This window comes from Mastacembelus armatus, chromosome 21 (genome assembly GCF_900324485.2).
Source record: "Mastacembelus armatus chromosome 21, fMasArm1.2, whole genome shotgun sequence".
In the NCBI taxonomy this organism is placed as follows: Eukaryota; Metazoa; Chordata; class Actinopteri; order Synbranchiformes; family Mastacembelidae; genus Mastacembelus; species Mastacembelus armatus.
Window position 1 is genome coordinate 13,584,727 of NC_046653.1, and position 14,829 is coordinate 13,599,555.

The 14,829-nt window shown below is 37.9% G+C and overlaps 2 protein-coding genes across 5 annotated transcripts; both read right to left on the minus strand.

Moving 5' to 3' along the window:
• Positions 1–2,317: 2,317 nt before the first annotated feature.
• On the minus strand, positions 2,318–4,125 carry gcgb (glucagon b). The gene is given in 5 exon segments (XM_026295865.1): positions 2,318–2,583; positions 2,814–2,969; positions 3,800–3,905; positions 4,034–4,103; positions 4,105–4,125. Coding segments are annotated over 5 exon segments (474 nt in total). The 3' UTR covers positions 2,318–2,462.
• Positions 4,126–4,601: 476 nt separating this feature from the next.
• Positions 4,602–14,665, minus strand: fap (fibroblast activation protein, alpha). 4 transcript variants are annotated; one of them, XM_026295832.1, is made up of 27 exons: positions 14,546–14,658; positions 13,856–14,219; positions 13,585–13,666; positions 13,097–13,186; positions 12,905–12,999; positions 12,721–12,795; positions 12,528–12,580; positions 12,270–12,342; positions 11,923–12,043; positions 11,655–11,809; positions 11,387–11,484; positions 11,133–11,262; positions 10,943–10,981; positions 10,751–10,849; positions 10,582–10,652; positions 10,420–10,473; positions 10,100–10,224; positions 9,885–9,935; positions 9,304–9,402; positions 8,683–8,752; positions 8,392–8,586; positions 8,168–8,222; positions 7,968–8,067; positions 7,271–7,329; positions 7,091–7,163; positions 5,240–5,313; positions 4,602–4,994 (listed from the first exon to the last, which is right to left on the minus strand). In XM_026295832.1, exons 2-27 carry the CDS (start codon positions 13,856–13,858, stop codon positions 4,893–4,895), a joined length of 2,241 nt encoding a protein of 746 aa, XP_026151617.1. In that variant the 5' UTR covers positions 13,859–14,219; positions 14,546–14,658; the 3' UTR covers positions 4,602–4,892. The 4 variants fall into 4 exon arrangements, with proteins under 4 accessions (XP_026151617.1, XP_026151618.1, XP_026151616.1 ...); XM_026295833.1 differs by having other exon boundaries at positions 13,097–13,203; XM_026295831.1 differs by lacking the exon at positions 13,856–14,219 and having other exon boundaries at positions 9,891–9,935; positions 14,546–14,665.
• Positions 14,666–14,829: the final 164 nt, after the last annotated feature.

The following is a 14,829-nucleotide window of genomic DNA, read 5'->3' on the forward strand; positions in this document are numbered from 1 at the left end:
TTTCTTTCAGGGCAATATACATCTGTTAAAAAACAAAAGCAATATTACAAATACATATTTATATGAGAAATTATTTATGTATATTTATTTTGAGGAATAAAATTAATTTTTGCTAAAGAAAACATTATAGTCCAACCAATATGTAAAGTACTTTGCTTTCTGGAGTCAGTGTATTGCTGATATTGTAAATGTGACTAATCTCATAATGTGTTTTAAATATATAAAGCTTTGTTGTCATAAATTAGATGCATCATCATTAAGGCATTTAATACTAAATATACTTCAATTCATTCCACATCTGAGGATTTTACAAATTTGTAATATTGCTAAGTATAAAGAATTGGAACGGGTCATTTTAAAAACTCTCAACACAATTTATTATATCTATATATTGTCAGTGTTATTTTAATTTAATAAAATTCTTTGAGCACTGTTGTTAGTCTTGTTATTGTCACATATACATGAATAGTACATTGCTGTGCACAGATTATCAGGATAAAAGTGTATACGCACCAACAGTGAAAGGGGCTGTAACATTTTATATAAGAGCACAAAACACTACACATCATTAATTTAATGCTGGATATTATATATAAATAAATCATTAAGAAATGATCACTGCAGTTTATGTGATTAGTTAATACTCATTATTAATAAATTAATTCATAGTTGATTATTATATGAATTTGAAATTACCCTCAGAGAGAGCAAAACAGTGTCACTTTAAGTAATACTGTAAATAATTTACGAACTAGTATTACCATGACCGTATGACATAACCTTACTTGGCCAGGTAAATGGTAAGTAAGTAACGGTGATATTGTGTGGTAAAATAATGATGGACATGTGCAATAGACATGTTATTGGCTACTCACAACCTTTTAAAACAACCAAATCATCTAATACATAAATGTCAAAGGCTTTCTTCTACGTACAGAAAGTGACTCCCAGCTAATTTAATGGCATACAAATAGATAAAGCTTGACAGGTGGAGAAGTGGTTAGCACTGTCACTGCACAGGAAAAAGTATCAGGGTGTTCTCTTATGAATTTGCATGTTCTCTGGGTACTCTATCTCCCTCCCATAGTCCAGTAACATGCAGGTTAGATTTACTGGTGACTCTAATGTGCCTGTTTGCCTCTAGGGAATAAGTGGTATAGATAATATAGATAACAAATGGAGAGATGATTTGTGAAATATATGTGAATTAACTGATTAATATAACAATAACAATCACTTCTTAATCCACTGAATGTTAAAAAATAATATATTATCAACTCGGTTATGCTTGTTATGGTGAACAAAAGGAATTCATGATGCATCCATTCATTAAAGCACATATTTTCTACAGTGTTACTGAAAGATGTTGATCAGTCAGCAGTTGCTTCCCTAGTATTTCAGATACTGTGTCATTTTGGCTCACATAACATATCAGATCTGCTGTCAAAGTGTTACTGTAGATGCGCATGTACAATCGCAGCCTGCATTGCTGTAGTGCCTATAGAAGGAATGGCATAAAGCAGACATCCAGCGTCAGTGTCACCAAGCACATGGCCATTTATAAGCCTCAGAGATTTGGCCTAGACGGGAGTAGGCAGGGCTTTGTAATCAACAGATGGTCTGATATGCTATGGATGACAGCTTAGAGAGGTGGCACATCCCTGTGCATGTCAAGCTGCTGGCTCATGTGAATTATCGTTTTGTCTCAGTGCCAGGAGGAACTCAAGAGCTTCGACCCAGTCATTGTTCCCAATGAGTTCGACTTGATTGACATGATTTCCTTTTCTTTCATTTAGCATAACCCTCTTTAGTGAGCTGTCAGGGCATCGCTGGGAAATTCTTCTTCAGTGAACAGCTGACAGGTGACACGTATCATCTTGTTACCTGGTTGAAATCCCAAAGCATATTTCTCCCAGGAGACTGAGGTGTTTATTGATTTTTGTTCTCTCTCCATAAAGAGAAGGATTAAGAGAGCATGAAAGAAAATCCAGTGATGCTCTCTGTCCTATCTTATTTCTTGGCCTAACAGCAGCATTGACATTCATAATAATATCTGATAGTCTCTTTAAAACTACTATTGATTAAAAATGAGTTTTTTTTTAAACACTATTTTACTGATTGGTATAAACAACCTTTTTATTTCAAATGTCTTTTCATTGAGATGTAGCTTTTTGCCCAGAGTGATCATTACCAAAGCAAAAATGATGATTGTACACATTTCTTTGTTGAAAACTAAATAAGAAAAGATATCAAGGCTGTCAACAGATGTACTGTAATTATCAACCTTATTGTCAAACACTTGTACCTTTTTGCATTTTGACATTTCCTTCAACCCATGAAGGCCAACAGAGCTTCTTATGAGGGGAATTTAATACATGACCAAGGAAAGATGTAGGACAGAATTTCAAACATATAACAAAGTCAGTAGATGTTGTATTTTTTGAGGAAGCCGCTATGGTTCTCTACTCTCTTCTGCCACGGCCGGTCTTAAGCCAGGACACAAACTCCTTGGCCGCCTGGTCCTGCAAGTAGGAGCTCACGTCACTGGTGAAGGTGCCATCTGCATGGCGTCTAAGTAGACTCCTGCAGGAACAGATCTGTTTAGATGATACAGTCACAATACCATATGTGGGACATGAGGTTAATATTCATAATGTTACACAGTTTTGGTGTAACTTTAATTTGAGGTAAGAGATTTAATGGCATATAGCAGTCTACAGAAATAATGCAATTAAAGCCAGACTTAAAAAAGCTGGTTTCTCTATGTTTGAAATAAAAACCACAAGGATTCAACAGGGAAAGGACACCCTCACCCATTTCTTTTTGAGTTCTTCAGCCACTGGACAAAGTCTTGTGCTCTTCTTGTCTCCAGGTATTTACTGTAGTCATTAGAAAATGTCCCCTCTGAATGTCTTTTGACACTTGGGAATTCAATAGGTTCAGTCATCATGGAGTTTTCAGTCAATAACCTAAAAGAGATGCACGACCAAAACAACTGAGCTGAGCAGGTGAAGGTCCCGTTTCAAACACTCGCCTTGCTAAAATCTTAACCACACTGCAAGTGTTAAACCTGGTCAATCATCCATCGACCACTACTTACACATTATTAGTAATCACTGCAGTGAACTTGGATCTATTTGATGCTGTGGCTCTTGACACAAATCAATACTGTGGATATGCATGTTTGTTACTTTTGCGTCCATAAATTTTTACAGTTTCTGACCAGCACTATGTGAAACCCCATCAGAGCTATGACATAAAAACATTTAAACGAGAAATCATGAAAATAATGTGACATAGAAGGTGATAAAACACAAACATACCTGTTAGTAAAATTAAAAAGAAACACGTCACATAAATCTTCATAAATGTAGATCAAAAAGAACTTCCCTTCATGTTTTCTTATTAAGAATTTTAATTGCTATGATGAGAAATTGGTGTGTTTGTTTTGTAAATCCCGTTTCCCAAAAGCAACAGCTGAAGCTATGAGTGCAACATGTGGAACTGTCAATGGCAATGCCGTCTGCCAGCACAAGTACTCTCTGCCTGGAATTCTTGAGATATTTTTGGCAAACTGAAACCAAAAAAAAACCAAAAAAAAACCCCAGCTCTACCATAAAAATTAAACTAAAACCTAAATGTTAAAATGCACCTGCACTTTTGACATAAATGTGCACAGCTCAGGATGGTGTCATCATATAGTCCTATGTTGACCTTTGCTTATTCCACTCATAATGGTTTGTTACTTGAGGAGGGCTGAGGCCAGTGTGAATGAGGAAAAGCTGAAAGTTAATCTTACATGGAGTTTCGCTCTGTGTCCTGGTCAGGCACCTGCCAGCTGCTTTGGATGATGATGAGAAGCAGGAGTCCAGCCAGACAGAGGGCACTTTTCATTGTTTGGGCTTCTGAAAGGTGAACAAAGAGAGACAGAACGAGACACCAAAAAAGTTTCAGTAAAGCACAGGAGAGTATAAATATCATCTTGACAAGACAGTCTGGTTTTTAGAAAGGATTAAGACTCAAAGATTCTTACCTGTGGTCCTTTCTGTTGAGCGTCTTGGGGAGAGATTGTAACGTGCACTGATGGGTGCCCTTCTTCTCTTTTGGTTTCTGGAGCTGTTTCATGGTCGCCTCTGGATCTGTTCAGTCTTATATAGTGGAACTGAGGAGCACGCTCTCAGGTGACGCCTGCGTCACAGAAACCTCAGCATACCCTCTGTTATTGTCAACCCATTTGTCAGCTTCCGTCTCACTTCACTGAATGTATTTGACTTAACTAAAAGTGCCGGCTATTTGAGGTGTCACAAACAAACATGACCTCTACCCTAACAAATAAAATACTGGCACTCACAAGTCTTTAAATTACTACTTCTTTTCAATAATAAAACTAAATATATTCTTTTTTTCTAACTGTAACCAGAATGATTCATTTTCATTCATTATTCCCTTTAGACAACTACTCTTTTATATTTACATAAAATTTAGATTAAGAAATTTATTGCTTATTGGAAACAAAAATATAGTGATATGTTTAAGGATGTGTGGCTAAAACATGTTAACTCAAATTTCATAATCTTGGGAATAAATTATGAAATTGAAACTGTATTTCAAAACAACATTTATTCATTTGAACACAAATACCACTCCACAACAAATCAGTGCAGTGCAACTTAGCTACTATATGTTATGACAGTCACATTTTCTTTTCCAACCATATATGCATGCAGTGGTTTTAATATATTTCAACCAAACACAAATGTTGATTTCTATGAGTAACTGAATATCCATTGCACATAAAAATGTCAACAACCTGAAATTTCAGAAAATCCGTATGATAATGAGAAGAACAAGTGTAGTAATGTTGCCTATAAATGATTTCACAATCTTCACAGCTATTTGGGATTAAGGAGGCACCGCTGCAGGAAGTCACTCATGAGGTTGTACGTATGACGGAGGGCTGATCCACTGAGAGTGTGGTCCTTGTCAGTGTACCACTGAAATTAACACCAAAACCTGATTAGTGCATATGCAACCAAATTCAAAATGTCACGCATCTACACATTATATATACATAAATCACACCTTCTGACTGTAACATGATCAAATTAAAAGTAACATAAATCATACATAGCTTAGACTGGGAATATAATACATGGTAGTAGTTTTTCCATTTGAAACATTTATTAAAGCAACACTGCCAATGCCAATATTTGTCTCACTTCCTTGAACAAATATTTACCATTGCCTCGAAGTCCACCTTCTCGTTCACCAGAGCTTTAGAGATCTGTACTGCCTGCTGGAAATGGACGTTGTCTACAGGAAAGAGAGTGCTTTCACTACGTGACTCAGCACCAAAGCGAGTCCATTTGTACAAGGTTTTATGGTGTTACCTGGTACACTGATGAGAAACAGGGCTACCACATGCTCAGGTCAGAAACTGAAAAGCACAGTATTTACAGTGGGTACGGAAAGTATTCAGACCCCTTTAAATTTTTCACTCTTTGTGTCATTGCAGCCATTTGCCAAAATCAAAAAAGTTCATTTTATTTCTCATTAATGTACACTCAGCACCCCATCTTGACAGAAAAAACAGAAATGTAGAAATTTTTGCAAATTTATTAAAAAAGAAAAACTGAAATATCACATGGTCATAAGTATTCAGACCCTTTGCAGTGACACTCATATTTAACTCACATGCTGTCCATTTCTTCTGATCCTCCTTGAGATGGTTCTGCTCCTTCATTGGAGTCCAGCTGTGTTTAATTAAACTGATTGGACTTGATTAGGAAAGGCACACACCTGTCTATATAAGACCTTACAGCTTACAGTGCATGTCAGAGCAAATGAGAATCATGAGGTCGAAGGAACTGCCCAAGGAGCTCAGAGACAGAATTGTGGCAAGGCACAGATCTGGCCAAGGTTACACAAGAATTTCTGCAGCACTCAAGGTTCCTAAGAGCACAGTGGCCTCCATAATCCTCAAATGGAAAAAGTTTGGGACGACCAGAACTCTTCATAGACCTGGCCGTCCAGCCAAACTGAGCAATCGTGGGAGAAGAGCCTTAGTGAGAGAGGTAAAGAAGAACCCAAAGATCACTGTGGCTGAGCTCAGAGATGCAGTAGGGAGATGGGAGAAAGTTCCACAAAGTCAACTATCACTGCAGCCCTCCACCAGTCGGGGCTTTATGGCAGAGTGGCCCGACGGAAGCCTCTCCTCAGTGCAAGACACATGAAAGCCCGCATAGAGTTTGCCAAAAAACACATGAAGGACTCCCAGACTATGAGAAATAAGATTCTCTGGTCTGATGAGACCAAGATTGAACTTTTTGGCGTTAATTCTAAGCGGTATGTGTGGAGAAAACCGGGCACTGCTCATCACCTGCCCAATACAATCCCTACAGTGAAACATGGTGGTGGGAGCATCATGTTGTGGGGGTGTTTTTCAGCTGCAGGGACAGGACGACTGGTTGCAATTGAAGGAAAGATGAATGTGGCCAAGTACAGAGATATCCTGGAAGAAAACCTCTTCCAGAGTGCTCAGGACCTCAGACTGGGCCGAAGGTTCACCTTTCAACAGGACAATGACCCTAAGCACACAGCTAAAATAACAAAGCAGTGACCGTTCTTGACTGGCCCAGCCAGAGCCCTGACCTAAACCCAATTGAGCATCTGTGGAGAGACCTGAAAATGGCTGTCCACCAACGTTCACCATCCAACCTGACAGAACTGGAGAGGATCTGCAAGGAAGAATGGCAGAGGATCCCCAAATCCAGGTGTGAAAAACTTGTTGCATCATTCCCAAGAAGACTCATGGCTGTACTAGCTCAAAAGGGTGTTTCTACTCAATACTGAGCACAGGGTCTGAATACTTATGACCATGTGATATTTCAGTTTTTCTTTTTTAATAAATTTGCAAAAATTTCTACATTTCTGTTTTTTTCTGTCAAGATGGGGTGCTGAGTGTACATTAATGAGAAATAAAATGAACTTTTTTGATTTTGGCAAATGGCTGCAATGACACAAAGAGTGAAAAATTTAAAGGGGTCTGAATACTTTCCGTACCCACTGTAAATAAAATCACTCAACATACCATCGGCTGTGCCATGGACCAGTAGATAGTCTACTGATTTGAAGTTCTTTGCTCTGGCTGTCACTGTGGAGTTCTGTTAGATAAAAAACAAGCTTCAGTTAATGAGGTAAAACACGTCTCAAGCCTGAAATGTGCAGCAGATTGAAAGAATTTTAATAGCTTGACTTGTATGATATGTACTTTGTAGAAGTCTGAATTTTCTGTGGGCTTGCCCATATAGCGTTCAGTGTACACTGCATCTGCAAAAGAAAACTGAGTTAATACCACAAGTGTCCAGCACATCCTACACAACCATTAAGCAGAGCGCAATTAAAGTACAATGAAAAAGGATTGTTGTGTCATTTACTGTAAGCTGTTCTGACTGAACCGCTAAAGGGTCAAGTTGCATTGTGGGTAATGTAGGCACAAGGTTTTGGCAAGGAAGGAAAATGTGGAGCATGAAAACGTATAACTGGTTATGCTGTATTTATTTATAGCCTGTTTGGAACACATTGGAGGAGTAAAAAATGATTTCTCACTAAGAAATTAGGGCCCAAATATCCTTGACCTAAAAAAGAAGAGCTTACATTGCCTGCTGCATAAAGTAAACAGAAACTATGATGACATTCAAAGATGTTCCAACATAACTGATACTGTGATATTCAACGTCAGGACTGCAGCTTGTGAAAGCAGACCATTCATTTCTGAGTACCTGCACAACCAATGCTGCCAAGGAATGCAGGGCACATGAGGCAGCCATGATGCACATACGCATAGTTAAAATTAAATCAATAGCAGGAGTGTAGTATAGTGAAGCTCTTTGATATCCTGCAGAAATTACATCAAGGTATACAATGCTCTCAGAAATATACAGTATAATATGCACATGTGCACTCACCATAATATTCCCACTTGGCTACTGGGGCTACTGCTATTCCACACTTGAAGAGCCCAGTTCCAGCACCCAAGGCCATTGAGGTCACATAACCACCATATGACTGATGATCAGAATGAATTAAATTTAGTAAATGCAAAAACATGAAATGAAAATTAGGTATACGAGAAGTACAGGGAGCAACAACACATAGTAAAACTTACCCAGCCCCATATGGCTATTCTGTCTTTGTCGATAAACCCCATCTCAATGAATTTCCTATAGCACAAAAATAGTTTATCTCACAAAAACATGCACCAACCCAGACACCTACTGTTATTATAATGACATTTTTTTTTTACCAATATTAAATCCTAGATTAGGGTAAAGTCACCAAACCACAGTGCACGTGATGTTACAGGGGTTACTTAATGTTCAGACACACTACCTCACAGCAGTGATCTGATCTTCCACTTCAAACGTCCCAAGGCGCCAGTAGATTGCGTGCATTATTTCATCACCTTGGTAACCACTTCCCCTTCCATCAAAGCTAGCAATGATGATCCCGTGTGAACTGGAGAGGTACGTGCCCCAGTTTAACTTAAAACGATAGTCGACCCGCTGGCTAGAAGGGCCGGCGTACCTGCACAGGACAGCAACAGCAAGTTTCATCAAATGTTAACAAATGTTTACTGAATGATATATGGAGGTGGTGTGTGTAGAGGTATTGTTCACTTACACATCAATAAGAAGAGGATATTTTTTAGACTTCTTGAAATTGGGGGGTAACATCATTTGATACCAAAGATCTGTTGGTGAAAAAATTTTAAAAGAAGAACATTTTAAAGGTTCAATATGTAATATTTAGAGGGACCTATTAGCAGAAATTAAATATAGTATTCATAAATATGTTGTCATTAGTGTGTAAACACCACAAAATACCAACCGCTGTATTTTCTTAATCTTAGAATGACACTCTTAAAGCTACATAGGGAGCAAGTCTCCTTTCATGTTGCACTGCCATGTTTCTACAGTAGCCCAAAATGGACAAACCAAAACTGGCTCTAAGACAAGGAACTGTGATTTGTTATAAAGATGATGGCCACTGTATCCTCCCTGTGAGAGGTGTTCAGATGGTTGCATTCTGCCATCTCACCACTAGATGCCGCTAAATCTTTCACATATCTCAAATGGTTTTGAAGCCAGTCTTTATTCAACAGGTCTCCAGTGCACATGCATTGAGAAAGAACTTTTCAGCTGAGTGAGAATATTTTGTTTCCAATTTGAAATGAAAACATGAAACAATTGTGTCCTTTTCATTGAGGAAGAAGGACTAAGTACTACACAAGTACTGTCTCACCAAATCCTGCAACCCTTAGTGTGCCATACTGCATTGTTGGCATTTGGAATTCTGAGAGAATATTTTCCAGTGCACTGTTGTCTTCAAGAATGGAGAGCTCTGAAAAACATAATAGAATAACAATTATAGTCATAATGAAAATATGAAAACAATTAAAATTTTACATCATGATACAAAGAGTACATTTTATGTAGCCCAGGGTAACTGTCACCAGCGATGAAGGTTTTACAGAAAATAGAAAAACAAATTATTCGCCATGAACTCTTGCTTTTCTTCTGTTTTGTATAATGTCTTTTGTTCCTGAGGATATATCTTCATTCAAACCAATCTGAATAAGGATATGAACAAAGGAGAGCATATGCATGAAAAGGACAGGGATGTATATGCAGAGTGTTAGTGTTCCCCATCCATTGGCTACATGACACCATAAACATGTAGTATGTGTAGAACATTGGTTATTTTGTGAAAATACCAATACATGTGTATAATTAATAATAAATTTGTCAATGTCAATGTAAATGATTCAGCTGCGAGTTTAGGGGGTTGTACCAAAACTTCATAAATACTATAATTATACATACGTGCACCTGGACCCCTGTTGTCCATGAGTGTGACCAGGGGCAATCCAGGTCCTGGTAAAAACACAAGCAGAAATGCACAAACGGTTGATTACACATCAAGTCTTCCATACAACTGTCTTAGCTCAGATTATTGCTCACAGATGCTCCCCCACCGCAGATAAACACAGACCACGGATGAGTTTTTGCTTAAGAGGAAATGCGGTGGAGTAACTGACCATAACAGTCCTTTCGGTAGAAGGAGGCGTTAAAGCTGAAGTAGGCTGAGTTGTACTGACACCTATCCTTATACAGGTCGCATGTGAGGCACTGATGGGGAGAAGGACTGCTTCCAATCATAACCCTGATAAACCAACAAGCATCATTTCATCTCAGTTATATTTTTCAACTCATGCCAGTTCCTGTTAATGCTGCAATTTTGTGTCTTCGCTATATAAGAAAAACTATGTAGAATGTAGTGAAGTGCTGCAAAAATAAAAAGATGCAATAAAACAAATTACTTTAGCCATCATACATATTAATTAAAAGAATTCCTTACTTGTAAAGGTTTCTCTTCCCAGGTATTCCTTGGTACTCGTTACTCACAAAATATCTGTGGAAAGTCATTTCAGGCACATCATATTTACATGTATTTACCTTTTAATATGTTTTTTTAATCAATCTTTTAGTTTTGTATGTAATGTATGGAATCATCACTCACATGGCATCTGTGGTTAATTTGGATATATAGATGACTTCCCACTTGCCAGAGGTAATAGGTGTTGCTTTCCCCTTAATGAACACCCTCAGTGAATAAAACACTCAACACCAAAGGCATGCTGGGAGCAACTGGGCGGTACATTTTTCATACTAATAACTAAAATACTTACATCTTTCACATAATGAATATGTTTGTAGCCCTGAGTATCACTCATCACTTTGTAGAAACTGAGTTTATCTTCAGCAAAGAAAAGAGGTAAGGGCGTATACTATAAAAAAATGGAAATATGTTGTAGTTATGAACCAGATCGAACAATAAATTGACAATTAACAATCGATGTTGGTGTGTTTTGGAAACTTACATGGCCAATCCATCCTGTTTTGCTTGTTTGCTCAAATTTCTGTACAGATTACAGACATTTATTGTAGTTAATTTGCATTTAGTCACATGAACATCAGGTTAATGCATTGATCACAATCCTCGAGATTATTTAATTGGAAACCACTTAGGATTTCCTTGAACGGACAGATAACCAGAAAGGTGACATGTACCTGTGTTGGTATCCAGTTGTTTCCATCAGCGTCATAGATCTGTACAACCACATAATTCTGTTTTCTCGTGAGCCACTGCACAGCGAAGCGTTCGTCCGTAACCCAGGTCACTGAGCACATAATATGATCACTGAGTGAGGGCAACAAAAAGTGACAAGGTTTTCATGTAAGGCAGAGCATGAATATGTTGTATTTGCTTCTGTTTTAAATGTACTATGATTTAAGTGGTATTATAAACCTAAGAATTTACAGACCCAGAAGCAACAGATGCAGGAGCAAACACCTGAATGCGTTGAGATGAATTTGCGGTGTCAACCACAAACAGTTTCACCTTGGTAATGTTTGATCCAGCCTGCAATAATACAATAATTTGACAAATCATCAGCAATTAATTACATATCATGACAGTACCAGGAAGATAAGTTACAAAGCCGAGAACCTCACATATAATTTGTCTTATATAAATACTGACTTTCAATGCAGACTATTTTGCCTATTAATAACTACAGATGAAAATCACACCTTTGGGTATGGGATAGCCACTGTTTGAGGATATTGCTCAGATCCATACCAAGAGAACTCCACTTTGCGAACGTCTGTATCATTAAACTCTGCATATGCCAAATATTTCCCAGTTGTTGACCACCATATTGCCCCATTTGATCCAAACACTTCCTCTGAAATTGTTGAAGGAAAAAAAAAAATCACAATCTTTCATTTAAAACACAGATGCACAGCCAAAAAACAAAAAAAACAAATCAAAACAAAAAACAAACAAAAAAACATTTACCCTCATATACCCAGTCAGGGACACCATTGAGGATCTTATTCTTTTTCCCATTGTGGGTTACTTGTATAGATTCAGCATTGACATCTGGTTTGAAAAAAATGTTGAAGTTTGAGACATAAGCCTGCAAAACACAGAGCAATAGTAATGATTTTAACTACAAATTAAGTCCACAGCCGTGCTCTCAGATTTTTACAATACAGAAATGTTTTGCTGAACATGAAACTTATTTTGCCACTGTTGCCTATTCAAGCATATTTCAAATTTAGTGATGTTGACGTTGCTGCAATATTGTTCACATCAACCCTTGAGAAAAGACAAGAGACCATGATATCGTAGCATGGACTCACATATTTGTTTCCTGTTGGGGCCCAGGCAAAGTATTGCACAACAGCTGGAAGATCCACAGATGTAACAAAAGTTCTGCAATGAAATAAAAAGTTACTGGCTGTTACTACTATTGTTATTACTCACTGCCAATAACATTATTGGTCCTGTCAACTAAATGATGATCTTGGCTAAGAATTGCACTTCTTTCTTGTTTTTTAGGGTTTCTGGACTTCTGCTATTTGGGAGTGATACTATCACAATAAAACACGGTTACTTACGAACGCTCCCTGTCATATATGGAGTATGAAGCTGTGAACGAATATCTCCACTTCTGTTGGATGTCAAACACAAAAACCTTTCAGATGGTTTGTAATCATGTTTGTTATGATCAACCTCAGGGTGAAATTAGCAGCTACTGTAAGAACAAACATACAAATCTACAGTCACTGGAAGATACAACAGCCTTCTTACCTTGGTGTAATTGCTTTCAAAAGCAATGTATTTATAATCGCCTGACAGCAAATAATCTGTGGCTTCCACTTGGGCCTATAATTAGATCGATCATGTTATTAAATATAAAAAGTAATGATCAGCATTGGTAATAATATGTTTCTTTGTTACAAAATGGTCATTTTTGAACATATGTGTATATTACAAAGGTAGAGTTGCTTATATATAGTGACTCCTCTTTTGTTTCAGCATTGTGGAGAAAGACATTAGCATCTTCTGTTTTATGCAGATACTCCTTATCTGGATAGAAAGGACAACAAGGACGCCTGTGAGAGATTTGCACCCAACATAAAATTTCTTTCCAAACAAATGTTTCTCTGACCAAGAGCAGCGATACCTGATATCCAGTGCAGATTGTAGGCTTTCCACCTGATGGTGTTATTGAAGTAATCGTCGAGGGTGAACTGTCTTTTGTTATCACCAGGCTCTGAAATGATGCACATGCTGCATTGTTTTAATACAGAATCTGAAACGTAGTTTTTTTTTTTCTGTTACATTTGAGCTCAAAAACATCTGTGTGCACCACGCGGTGGCGCTATTTGAACTGCAACTTCCAGCAGCATGCAGCATCCACATAGACGCATTTTTACTTTCATTAAAGAAATTTACATCCACAAGCTTGCCACTATTACCACTCAAACTAAACAACAACAAACACACACATACACACACACACACAACAAAAATGTTGAAAATCTGATACATCAAGCAGGAATAATAGTTAGTCATGTATTTGGAGGTTTTAGTCATTTCCACGCAGACCTCGACCATACACAACACAGACAGAGAAAGAAACGAACAGACAAGGCCTGGGTTATAACTTACTGCTGAAATAAACCGCTGGGATAGTTATTAACATGATGACGACAGCCGCCCCTACCACTCCCCACAGCACCTTGTTGCAGCCCTGCGAAAGGTGATTCAAAAAGAGGCAAAAATCACAACACAAGCCGAGGAGCTGGCGGTTCTCTCTTTTTTTGTAGCCTGTTCACTTATCCCAGCACAGTCCACACTGACTAATTCTGCATTTCCAAATATTGTTTTTAACTCTTTTTTTTTTTTTACTACAAACACTACTAGTAAATAGATTACTGACCATGATGCAGGTAAGGTCGCAGTGAAGCTCTGGGAGTCTTTTAATAATCCTTAAAGGTCGCTGACAAGTTTAAAAAGTGACTTCTTGAACAAGCAGCCTGGTTAACATACTCTCACTCCAAAACAATGACTTTAAAACTAAATGTGCCAACATTAGAAAAAAACAAAACAAAACACACATACACAGCCTCGTCCTACTTAGTTCTCATACGTCCCGCTGCATTCCTGAGAGGAGTCCGACACCAGACAGAGATGACTCCCTCAAGTCAGCAGCTTACACAACTTTCCAAGAGCGCACCGCTTGCTGGCTTTTTCACCGTGGGCGCAAGTCCACTCACTCCACCAATGCGAGAGGCTGAAAAAGTCTATAAGAGCATTACCTCCCAGTTCAATTCAATAGGTTTATTGGTATGTTCAGGTGGAGAAAATAACCATGATAATTGTGCGTTTTCATTTTTTTGTTTTATTATAATGTGGATTCTTTATTTAGTTGATGAAATAAAGAAGTCAGATGATGAACCAGTTTTAACACTTTAATACTTTAGGGTTAATACAACTTCCAAAACCCGAGACAGTCAGATCATACAAGTATTAAGCAGCAGGTGGAAAGAGTTAATAAGAAATTACTCTGGTTGGTTCATTAGCTGAGAGCCACTAATATTTTAGTTTCATTTAAAAAAATCATCAGCACCTGTTTGCCTGCAGGCGTGTTGACAGGTGGGCTCTGAGGGGCTATCACAGTCTCAGTGCCTCCCATCTCATGAGACCCAGGGGGGTTTGGAGTAATTATTTTTTTTTTCTTCATGTCAAAAAAAAAAAAAAAAAATCAACATACAGTGTCAGGTAGATCAGCAATCCCAGTGCAAATCCATTTTTTGCCAAAGGTATATTTATGAAATAACCCTTTTACCAATAAAGACTTAAAACCACTATACTCTGGACAACACATGCAACACATGGCTAAATCCACCATCA

Bases quoted from the DNA above. Each gene is read 5' to 3' on its own strand.
- fap (XM_026295830.1), bottom strand. From the start codon at position 14,659: ATGAAGAAAAAAAAAATAATTACTCCAAACCCCCCTGGGTCTCATGAG. The intron at 10,982-11,132 runs GTACATGTCACC...TAATCTGTACAG, and splicing joins ACAACTGGATACCAACACAG to AAATTTGAGCAAACAAGCAA. The intron at 8,223-8,391 runs GTAGTGTGTCTG...TTTGTGCTATAG, and splicing joins GATCAGATCACTGCTGTGAG to GAAATTCATTGAGATGGGGT.